Here is a 12241-nt window from a genome sequence, read left to right as displayed (position 1 = left end):
ACTATTTTTCCTTTTTGATTGCTTCTCAGGTATAGATGAAAATGGTAAGTAAAGTGTTAGGTGTGATGCCTCATGCATAGAATTCTAACCCTTGGGAAGCTGAAGAAGGAGGATTGTTGTAAGTTTGAGACCAGCCTAGATTACATCATAATTTCCAAGCCAACATACAGCCTAGACCTTTACTTGTAGTCCCATTCCCTTTTTCTGATATTCTTCTAACAGTATGTTTTTTTTTTTCAGGAGATCTAGGTAATATTCATTTTATTAAAAATCCCCTTAAGAATTGAGTGGTTATTTATATTTTAGTATTAATTTATGTTTTCCTTAGTATATTTGCTCTTTAATCTCTCATTACTTAGGGAAAAACTCTTTATTTTCTTTTCTGAACTTCCAATAATATTAAATAAGAGGAAGTGGTAGATACTCCCAAAATCATTTGGTGGTACCAGACACTACACTGCATTTATTTAAAATTGGTACTGACTTCAGCCAATAGCAGTAATAATTTCTCTCTCAAATTTTCAAATGGAAAATTTGTAAGAATAGTTGCATTTTAGTTACAAATAGTTCATGCTTCAAGGACTGTTCTAATCAAAATTTCAGAAGTTTGAAATAGACTATTGGAAGTAAAACAATTATGTGAAGAAAATGATGTGTCCTTTATATCTCAGAAAAATGTATGTAGGGATTATACAAGGAAATATAATGTGTGACATAATGAAATGTTAATACAGAAACAATTTAAATATATTTGAATAAACAAATTTAAAGAAGTAGAATAAGACTGTAATCTTGCTTCAAGACTTAATGGCCGGTATTATGTATAGCTTGCCTTTTCTTTCCCTTAAGATTATTTTGAATCAAATCTTTTTTTTTTTGGTTTTTCAAATCTTATATATCATCAAATTTCATATTTGTTTCTGTATGATATGTTTTTAAAAATAGACTTAAGAATGCTGAATTAACTGAAAGCTGTGATAAACTTTCCCTTGAGAACATAAAATTGGCACAAGAAGCCAGTGATATGGCCCTAGAACTCAAGAAAAATCAAGAAGATATAACTGTGAGTTGACAAAGTTATCAGTAATTTTGCTTTCTTATCTTCAAAATTAGATGGACTTTAAAATAGATGATCTTTGAATACCCTTTTAGCTTAAAAAGTTGGATTATCTTAGAGATGGTATTTTTTGGAGGAAAAGCTGCATACTATTATTTGATATGGTGATAATGTACAACAGAAAATAGAGTCTAGCAATATATGACTACCAATATATGAAATTAATCTAATTTTAAGCCTTAATACTTTTGTATTTAGTAACATTCTATTTAGTCATAGATTTCTATGGAAGATGTAATATTGAATCATCTTATTTTTATTCAAGAACATATGAATTAATATAAATAGTAAGTGTTCAAATATCTTAACTAAAATAGTATATCATATATATTGGCATTGGGATAAAGTGTTTTTGGAGTTCACAAATTCACTTGTGCCTTTATGGAAGAGAAACTATCAGAGAATAACATTAATTTTGTTCTTGAAAGATGAATTATGAGTTTAGTAGGTAATGATTAATTAAACATTATGAATAAAGGATGCAAACCTACAAAGTAACTCTGGGAAATCAAAATTATTTTACTAGCTGCTATATATTATTAGAGTTGTTATTAATACAAGTCCATAAAACAGAATTGTACAAATTAAATAGCTTACTGTATTAATTTGCTTTCTATTTCTGTGATAAAGCTTTATGACTTAAAAGCAGCTTGGGGTGGGGGTAAGGAGCTTTGTTAGGCTTATATATCTCAAGCATAGTCCATCATGAAGTGAAGTGTGGGCAGGAACTCAAGGCAGGAACCTTGAGGCAGAAACTAAAAGCAGAGGCCATGGAGATGGAGGAAAGCTGATTATTGGCTTTTTCCTTGGGGCTTGTAGAGCCTGCTTTTTTTTTTTTTTTTTTTTTTTTTATAGAACCTAGGACTACCTGCCTAGGGGTGGCTCCATCAGGCTGAGCCCTCCCATATCAATCATCAGTAAAGAAAATGCCTCACAGAGTTCCCTAAAGGTCAATGTTATACAGGAAGTTTTTTGAGTTTCCTTCTTCCCAGATACTCTTAATTTGTGTCAAGTTGACAGAAAACAAACAAACAAACAAAAAAACCAACCAAACAAACAAAAAACAACCCAGCAAAAACCCTTCCCCAAACCTGGCATATGGCATACTCGTGAAAGTTTTAAATATTAATTTCACTTACATTTTTGTTGAAGCAAAATGATTAAACATTTTTTATTATCTTCTTAGAATAGCAAAAAGCAAGAAGAACAGATGCTGAAACAAATAGAAAATTTGGAAGAAAAAGAAACACATTTAAGGCAAGAGTAATGAGTTTGTCTTTGTCTCAAGGATTTTAGAATTTCTTTTCTATTGTTAAATATTGTATAAAGTGAGAATATTAGGTATAGGTTAAGGTTTTAAAATCTTGTCTAAAAATGAAATTATAATAATTTTATACTTAAGTAATTAAAAAATAAAACTATTTTATATATAGTATTTAAGCAGTAAAATTATACAAAGATTAAAGTATCATAAACCTATTTCATTAAAGTCTAAAAATTATGCTAACTGTATCTAGAAAATTTAGAATAAAAAATTTTAAATATTTTCAAAAGTATCAACTATTATATAATATTAGAATATTTGTGTTCACTCTGTTTTAAGAATATAAGTACTAATCATAATGTAATTTTATATTATTTAAATGAAAAATTTTCCATTAATATTTTAAGCATTGTTTCTTGATATTTTTCACAGTAATTATTTGTATTTGTAACTTTATTTTTAGATATTTACTTTTTCCAGGTTTTTGCTATTATAGATAAAACTGAAGTAAATAAGGAGCACATGTCTTTAATTTATTAATATGATCTTAGAACTAATGATTCCAGTGACTTGGTAATTTCCTGGTTCCTAGTAGTTTTTATTAATTGTAAGTTGTAAAATACAACCAAGATCATGTTGAAAGCTCTGGTTCCAAATGTTTCAATTGTTGCTTGGTATCATCACTAATTTAGCAATAATTTAAAATTTAAGCCACTTTTTATGATTTGCAGTTACCTTTTGTATAAGCTTTAGAGTTTTGCGAAACTTGCCTGTCGTAATTTTTGTTGTAAAATTATCTAGAAATAGCTATACTCTTTAATCTTTTAAGGGCTTTATTACTGTTGACTTAAGTGATGGAGGAGGGTCATCTGTCTGTGTTAACTTTCACTGGTTAATAAAGAAACTGCCCTTTGATAGGACAGAAAATTAGGTAGGCAGAGTAAACATAACAGAATGCTGGGAAGAAGTGAAGTGAGGCAGATGCTATAGCTCTCCTCCCCAAGATGGACGCAGGTTAAGATCCTTCCCAGTAATCCACCACTTCGTGGTGCTACACAGATAATTACAAATGGGTTAATCAAGATTGAGAATTAGCCAGTAAGAGGCTAGAGATAATGGGCCAAGCAGTGTTTAAAAGAATACAGTTTTCGTGTAATTATTTTGGGTAAAGCTAGCCGTGCGGGAGCTGGGTGGTAGGAGACGGCCCGCAGCTCCTTTCTACACTTAAGCACCAATGTAGCAATCCTTTATCCATTTTATTTATAGCATTTTTATAACTTGTTTTCTTTTAATTTGTGGCAATTTATTTTAATATAAGTTTTAAAAATTTCTATTAGTTTTGTTTTTTGCTTTGTATATTTATACCATTGTTTTTGTATTTAAAATACTTTTGCCTCCCTGAATTCAAATACTAGTCTTTTTTCAAAACCTATATAGTGATGCTTAGCTTTTCTATTTTTTTTAAAAATATAAAAAATTTCAGAAAGCAAAGAAAAAAGTTAAAGAAAAAAAATCAATCCTTCAGATTACTTGCAATCACATCTATGAATTTATGACTGGGCATTTTTATTTTTTACTTTTGATATGGCATTTTAAAATATATTTTTATTAGTTCTTTGAAATTTTTGTATATTTTGATCATATTCACCTCCTTCCTTCTATTCCTAGATCCATCCCCATCTTCTTACCTACCAAACTTCATGTCCTTTTTTTTTTTCTTTTAAATTCATCCAGTCCAATCTGTGATGACAAAAATATTCATGTGGCTAATTCCTGGAGTGTGGCAATCTTTCAGGGGTCATTATAGCCTTCAAGAAAATCTGCTATCCTTCTCACGGCAGCTATCAGTTAGCAGTAGTTCCTAAACTAGGGATAGGGCTTTGTGTCCACCTCTCCTGTCCATGCTGGAATTTTGTTCAGCTTAAGCTTGCATAGGTCTCATGCATGCTATCAGAACCACTCTGAGTTCATATATGCAACTGCCTTGTTGTATCTGGAAAACACTGTTTCCCCAATAGTCATCCATCTTTTCTGGCTCTTACTATCTTTCTACTCCTTCCATAATTATTGTTGAGCTTTGGGAGAAGGTGTGTGATACAGATGTTTCATTTAGAACTGAGCACTCAGCAGCCTCTTATTCTCTACACGTTAATGAGTTATGGGGGTCTCTGTGTTAACTGCCCTCTACTACAAAGAGAGTTTCACTTAACTGTGGGTCTAGCAATAAGTAGTAGGAGTCAGTTTAATACTCTATTTAGCAGAGTAATAGTAGAACATAATCTGGGTGTTCATTAACTGATGAATGAATAATGAAAATATGATATGTTTATACAATAAAATATTATTCAGTTCAAGAAAAAGGAAACTATGAAATTCATAGGTAAATGAATGGAACTGTAAACAATCATCCTGCGTGAGGTAAACCATACCCAGGAAGATAAATATAACATGCTCTCTTACATATGCGGCTTGTAGTTTTGAATCTTTAAATATGTGTGTTTCATTTTGAATACTCATAGTATTCAGGAAACTAGTAAAAGGCCATGGATTAGGGGGATTTTCTGGGACAGGGAGATAGAATGAAGTGATAAAGGGGAATAAAGGGACAGAAAGGATTAAGTAGGTTAAGAATGAGAGGACAGGGAAGAGGAGGGGAGCAATAGGAAGGGTAACTAATATTAAAGACCTTTAATAACGTCATATGGAAGCCTTTTACTATAGAAGCTTCCTAAATTACATACACATCTAAAAAGAGTTTAAATAGAATTACCCCATAGTGGAGAGGACAATGCCATACTAGACACCACAGGCTAGGAAATAAAAAGCTACTGCCAAGAAGCTATTGACCAGTGGGATTCCATAAGCTTCACCTCCCAACATAGACTATTTTCTTTGCCTTTTTATTCTCCAGAAGTTGGTGGTAAGACACTATTTTCTGAGGACAACACATACTTGAGTCATAGAACATGGAGAAATCAAGCTGATAGACTTGAAAGCTTTATTCCTATTGGCTAGATTTCATAGTGCTAGAAAATGCTATGCACACTACAGGAGGGGATAAAAGACATCAACAGTCTTATACATCTGTGAACTCTGTGAGCTATAGTAATGACAAGTCTGGCATTATATACCATTATATGGTATAATAGGGGCATGAATGTTATAGGAGTAACCAACCACATTTTGATTGGATTTAAGGATTTCACCACAAGATAGAACCCATATGTGGCACCATTACCAAGGCCAAGAATCCATAGCTAGATAGTTCATAGGTCTTAGGGGAAGGGCCTGTGTAAATCAGGCTGGACTTGAACTTGTAGTGATCTTTCTTGTCTCTACCTCCTTGTTGCTGGGAATGTAACTCCATACCTGACTTGATATGCAGTTTTAGTTTTTAAATCTGTGTGTGTGTGTTTGTATATGTGTATTTTAAGTTTTCTTTTTAAATCATTGGTAACTTGAATGATTTCCAAATATTGTGTGTACATTGAAATTTTGGGTTTCTTATGTTTGGTTAAAGAATGCGCTTTTGAAAACTTCTATTTTAAATCTTTACAATTAAAAATTTGAAATCTTTTGACCTAATACAGCTCTTCATATACTTGTTAAGAGATTATATGAGGTATTGTGAGTAGTGTTGAATATAGTGATTGATACAGTCAGTGCTTAATAATTATTAGCTGTTTACTATTTTCAAGATTTAGAAAAATCATTTTTTGCCATACCCATAATGATTGATTTTGCCTTTTTTTAAAATCAACATTCTTCTTCAGTGCAGCTGTTACCTACAGATATCTATGACTAAACCACTATACTTTTTTTGGTTAAAATATGAAAACAAATTTTAAAGAGAAGCTGTTTAATGTTTTTCATTTTTTTTTAAACTTTAAATTAATTCGCTTAGTTTTTGAGACAAGGTCTTAATTGTATAGCCCAGGATGGTACTTAGCTGATATTCCTGTCTTAGACTCTCAAATGCTGGGATTACAGGTATTTGCTACCACACCTACATCAAGAGCCTCTGTTAGTGCATATATATGTATACTATATGAGTGTGTGGAGGCCAGAGGACAGCCTCAGATGTCATTCTACAACTACTGTATGTATCTTTTCCCTTTTAAAAAAGACATGGTATCTCACTAGTCTGTATCTCACCAAGTAGGTTAGGCTGTCGAACAAGCAATGCTCAGGGTTCTGCCTGTCTCTCCCTCCATGGGACTGGGATTACAAGCATGCCTCAACAACCCCTGCTCTTTAATGTAGTTTCTGGGGATTAAACTCAGGTTTTTTTGCTTGCAAGGGAAGCACCTTATCTGTTGAGTTTTCTCTAGCTCAAGAGATGTTATAAAAATAACTTTCAAATTATCTGAGTAATATAGTCTGAATACCTACTTATAGTATAGGCTAGGAGGACTTTTAAGTGTAAATTATCTATGAAAAGTGAACATACTGATCATAATTTATACTCATTTAAAGAATAAAGCTGGCAAGAAAACTTGCTGTTAAACCTGATATTTTGCATTCAATCCCTGGAATCCACATGGTAGAAGGAAAAAAAATGACCCTTAGAAGTTGTCTTCTGACCTTCATACATGTATTATTGAAAACACAATCCTTTTTCTCTAAATAAGTAAACAAACAAATAAATACATGTGAAAAATTTTAAGAAAATTTTTTTCCTGGATTCAGTTTTTGAAAGGTCAGATCACAGGTTATATTGCCAATACAAAGGGAAACTACAATTAGAAAAGTATCTTCAAGTACATGCTGAGACAACCACCAATATTTTCATATGTAATATACAATATTTTAATAAAAACATTTTTTAAAAAGTAACACATGATTATAATACAAAATTTAAAGGAACAAAGGAGCACATTGGGGAAGGATAGTATCTTTCTTTTGCCTTTGAGAGAGTCTCTGAGCATGAACAATGATATATGTATATATAGATATCATTAAAATAAATTGTATTTATGTTTTAAAATTTTATTTGTATAACATATGTTAGAATGATGAAAAAAATATTTGTTTTTTAAAGGAAGAAAATGATGCATATAATTTAAGGATAAATATGTACAGTAACTTAAATGTGGGAATAGAAATGTGCTTGTTAATATAATAGCCGTGCATGAAAAGTTAGTAGTCAAAATGAAAACTCAAACCTAAAAAATTAATGAGCAATAATTAGAAAAATCTTTGGAGATGAAAATATGGTTTGGATTATGAAGCTATTCTTGTATTTTCTTTTAGGGATGAACTGGAATCAGTAAGAATAAAGTTCATACAGCAAGAAGATGAAGTTAAATATAAATTGGACAAGAGTGAAGAGAATGTATGTATTTAACAATAGATTGGATTCAAAAATTTAAATCATAAAAACAATACAGATAATAAAGTGACACGCATAGTATAAATAGCTAGTGATCTAGATATTTAGCCATTAACATTTAAAATATGTGTTAAGGTAGGCTAGAGAGATGACACAGCCATTAAAAGCATTTGCTGTCTTGCCATAAACCACCAATTTCAGTTCTTAGTACTCACATAACTGCCTGAAACTCCAGTTTTGTGAGATCTGATACCATCTTCTGGATTCTTTGGATACTGAACTCATGTGGTACATGCACGCAAAATACATAAAATCTTAAATGATGTGGTTTAAGTTGGGTGGTTTTGAGTATGATACATATTTGTAAGAAATAGTCATATAATTCTAAAGATAATTGAAAAAGGTTCATTTAAGTTTTTTTTCTATTACTTTATGTGAATGTCTTGGTGCCCATGGAGGCCAGAAATCCACTGGAACTGAACAGATGGTTGTGAGATACCAGTAGGTGCTGAGAAATGAACCTGGGTCCTCTGGAAGAGCAACCAGGACTCTTAACTATTAAGGCACCTCGCTAGTCCCAAATGTTCAGTATTAAATTTTGACTTATATTTCTAGGCTAAATTAAAGGCTCATGTGTGATAATATGTAATGTACTGAAAAGATTGTATTGTACCTTGAATATGATTTCAACAAATGTCACAAAACTATGAAAGTACAAAGTATGTCATGAGTAGACAGTATATAGTGTGTATTGAGTGGGTGAAAATTGTGCCAAAGTTGAAATACCATGCATGATTATGAAGGCTCCTTCAGTCATTCAGCAAATGTTATCTAACCACCAAATGTGTCCCAGGTATTGTTCTAGATACCGATTTTAGATGTCAGTTACTTTGGTGGGCAGAAGCGGTCTAAAGTTTTATTAGGGCAGTAAAATGTTTTACTGATAATAAAATACTTGAGGTTTGAATGAGGAGAGATGGAAGACACTAGAATCATTTGGGAGGTTACTAAAAAGTGTCTTCAGAGAAGACTCTGGTCTTGAACAGCTTATTTACTTATTTATAAGCTAGTCATTGTGTCTAGTGGATAATCTCACTATGAAATTTACAATAAAGGAGTCCCTTGAAGTAAGAGCACTAGCAAGATTGTAATGCTGGTCCTCTATATAGATTTTACTACTTGAGCACACAGAATAGCATTTAATCAAAACTTAGTTAAGTCTGGGCATGCTTTCTAGAAGAAGAAACATTCAGTAGGCTTAAGTTAACAGAAATTAGTAGAAGTTTAGCTTGCAGAAGAAGAATATTCAAAATTTAAAAAATGTTAGGAGAAACCCCTGGAAGTATGTAACCCTGATAAATAAAAGCAATTAAAATTTATTATTGCTGAAAGATGGAGGTTAAGGTAGGGAGAATGGATAAAGATGAAGATGGATAGAGAGAACAGTGGAGAAATAGAGGTAAGAAATACAATATTTAAAGCCTCAGTAATTTGTGTTTAGGAATTCAAGAATAATGAAGAGTTTTGACCTGAGAATTGTTTACCTTTTAGAATTTACATAAAGACTGTTAGAATAGTTTAAAGATAAGCTGATATTTTGGAGGGCTTAAGATGAAGCAGACATTCGAGGTTCTATGTGTTATTTTACTTCACTGAAATTTAAGTTTGGGGACTGGGGAGATGGTTCAATTGTTAAAGTGCTAACCATGCAAATATGAGGACTTGAGTTCAGATTTCTAGCACCCGCATAAAAGCTGAGCATAGTGGCACAAAGTCAAATCCAGCCTTGGGAAGGTGGAGACAGGCGCATCTCTGGAGCTCATTTGGCTAGCCAACCTATTCAAATTGAATGGCTTCAAGTGCAATGAGTGATCCTATCTCACATGTATATACACGCAAACAAGTACATAATATACAGAGTGAGAGAGAGACATAGACATACACATATGAACATGAAGAATTTAAAGTATGATCTGTTTTACTATTATAGAAAATATTAGTGGTAAAGAGACTGGAGAGATGGCTCAGCATTTAATAACAAGTAATGCTTTTACAGAGGATCCTAGTTCTACATCACCCATATTGGGAAGCTCACAGTTGCTTATAACTAGGTCCTTGGGATTTGATATTGTTCTCTGAACTCCATGGGTACCACCCCCATACACGTAATTTAAAGTAATAGAAAAAAATCTTTTTAAAAAGGAAATATTGACAAGTAGGCATGAAATTGAGGATAGCCTGGTTTACAGAGCAAGTTCCAGGACAGTCAGGGCTACATACAGAAATGTTGTCTCAAAAAATTAATGTATATATAAAATTTATGCATATATATTATAAAATATTAAATTAAGGCAGTTAACATATTACATAAAGGTATATTCTTTTTTTTAAAGGAGTGAAATAAACTGGATGAGCTGATACGTCTTTTTGTAAATATATAAAACTATAATTTTCTAAAGTACACAAGAAAATGAAATTCTATTAACAGTTTAAATGATTTCAAATATTTTTTTTAGGCTCGAAGCATTGAATGTGAAGTTTTAAAGAAAGAAAAGCAAATGAAGATACTAGAAAATAAGGTATTATCAATTAGAAAAAATGTTTGGGAATAAGAACCTTGTGAAAATATATGACTAGATTTTGAAGGACCAGCTTTTCTCTTATATTCCTGTAGAAGGCTTTGAGGAAGAATACAATGTTTTTACTGGTATTTCTTTGAAGAGACTCTGGATTCACCAATGTTAAATAGGCCCTTTTAGAGACCAAAATTTTGTTAAACTCCCTACTTTCACTTTTTTCTTAAATTCATGCTCATAAATAGCTATATTTATTGCGAATTGCCTCAAAATGATAAGATGCTTTTAGAAATTATTCAGCTCTTTTGCTCATTTCTAAAATTGAGCTGCAGAAAAATTCCTGCTCTCTTTATTTGAAATGTCTTTTATTTACCTGGGTTTCCTTCCTCTCATTTTACTATACATCTTGTCCTATACTTAATCTATTTCCATAAAATGAACAGTCCTCTGAAAAGTATAGTTTACTGTCTGAAGTTCTGACTTGTAATTAATAGTCATATAATTTGTTTTTTAGCCAGAGGGGGAAAATTATTTCGACTGGTAAATAAAATAGTTATAGCTTTATTAAGAACCAAATCATGAGAATCTAAGTAGCCTTTCTGGCAAAACAAAAATGATTGATTTCTTTTAATAAATAAAATATTTATGTAAAGATAATTTCATCTGTTACTATGGTTTTTGTTTGTTTGTTTATTTATTTTTATTGAGACAGGATCTTATAATGTAGCCTTGGCTGGCCTGGAGTTCACTATGTAACAGCCTTGCCTTGAAATTCCGGGCAGTGATAGCACAGGCCTTTAATCCCAGCACTTGGGAGACAGAGACAGGTAGATCTCCATGAGTTTGAGGCCAGCCTGGTCTACAAGAGCTAGTTCCAGGGCAGTTTCCAAAGCTGCAGAGAAACCCTGTCTCAAAAAGCCAAACCCTGCCCTGGCCTGACCCCCATTTATTTATAAAGATGGGTCTGACTCTCCCTTCCTAGTGCGATTCTTTTTTTTTCTTTTCTTTTTTCTAAAGATTTATTTATTCATTAGATATACATTGTTCTTCAGGCCAGAAGGGGGCACCAGATCTCATTACAGATGGTTGTGAGCCACCATGTGGTTGCTGGGAATTGAACTCAGGACCTTTGGAACAGGAGGCAGTGCTCTTAACCACTGAGCCATCTCTCCAGACCCCTAGTGCGATTATTAAATGTGCCAAGTCTCGTGCCAGTTTATCAAATCAGTGTGAAAATCAGAGAAATGCTTTTTTTTTCCTGTAGTTGTGTTTTCCTTCCTTTCTTTTGAAATTGTTCTTTTTAGGCTTGTGATATGCAAAATTTTAGAAAACCACTTGTAGCCAGGCATGGTGGTATATCTCTGTAATCCCAGTTTTTGAAGAATAAGATAGGAAGATTATGGTTTGAAGTAAGCTTGGGTACACAATGATACACTAATTAAAAAATAAAATCACATTCTGAGTTGGTGACGTATACTTTTAATTCCAGTACTTGGTAGGCAGAGGCAGGGACATTTCTGTAGTTTGAGGTCTGGTCTACAGAGCAAGTTTCAGGTCAGCTAGGACTACACAGAGAAACCCTGTCTTAAAAAACAAACCAAAACACTTGTAAACAAAAAAAAGCAATGCTATATAAAGTTCATTTATATGCAAAATATTAACTAACTATAGCCATGTATGAGTATTACAAGAAAAATATCCAACAACATTTGGTGCTAATGAAGGAGACTGATTTTTTTTTCTTGTGAGAATTTTTACTCTAATGGGAATTAGAACAATTTATATATCTGGTAGTTTAGAAATCTCTTAGAAATCTGTGCCTCTTTTATGGTACTTAGGATGTTTCTTGGACTAATACATTTTAATTCAGTTCTGCATGTACTCAGATGAAATAACCCCACTAAGTAATATATTAAAAAGTGACTTAGTTGGTATTTCAGTAAGAAGAAATG

At 32.3% G+C, this 12241-nt stretch overlaps 1 protein-coding gene across 1 annotated transcript in view; it reads left to right on the top strand.

Moving 5' to 3' along the window:
• The window catches only part of Sycp1 (synaptonemal complex protein 1), a 92729-nt gene that overhangs the window by 48974 nt on the left and 31514 nt on the right, over nt 1-12241 (top strand). Inside the window, exons 18-21 of the mRNA XM_041638211.1 lie at nt 946-1063; nt 2304-2374; nt 7635-7716; nt 10230-10292. Of these exons, the coding sequence (XP_041494145.1) occupies nt 946-1063; nt 2304-2374; nt 7635-7716; nt 10230-10292 (334 nt within the window). The remainder of the gene's footprint in view (nt 1-945; nt 1064-2303; nt 2375-7634; nt 7717-10229; nt 10293-12241) is intronic.

The sequence above is a fragment of the Microtus oregoni genome, unplaced genomic scaffold, assembly GCF_018167655.1.
Source record: "Microtus oregoni isolate MIOR12 unplaced genomic scaffold, Mior012 000054F_ref0000373, whole genome shotgun sequence".
Lineage (NCBI taxonomy): Eukaryota > Metazoa > Chordata > Mammalia > Rodentia > Cricetidae > Microtus > Microtus oregoni.
The sequence above is the reverse complement of the archived record's forward strand: the minus strand, read 5'-3'. Positions and strand labels throughout refer to the sequence as shown.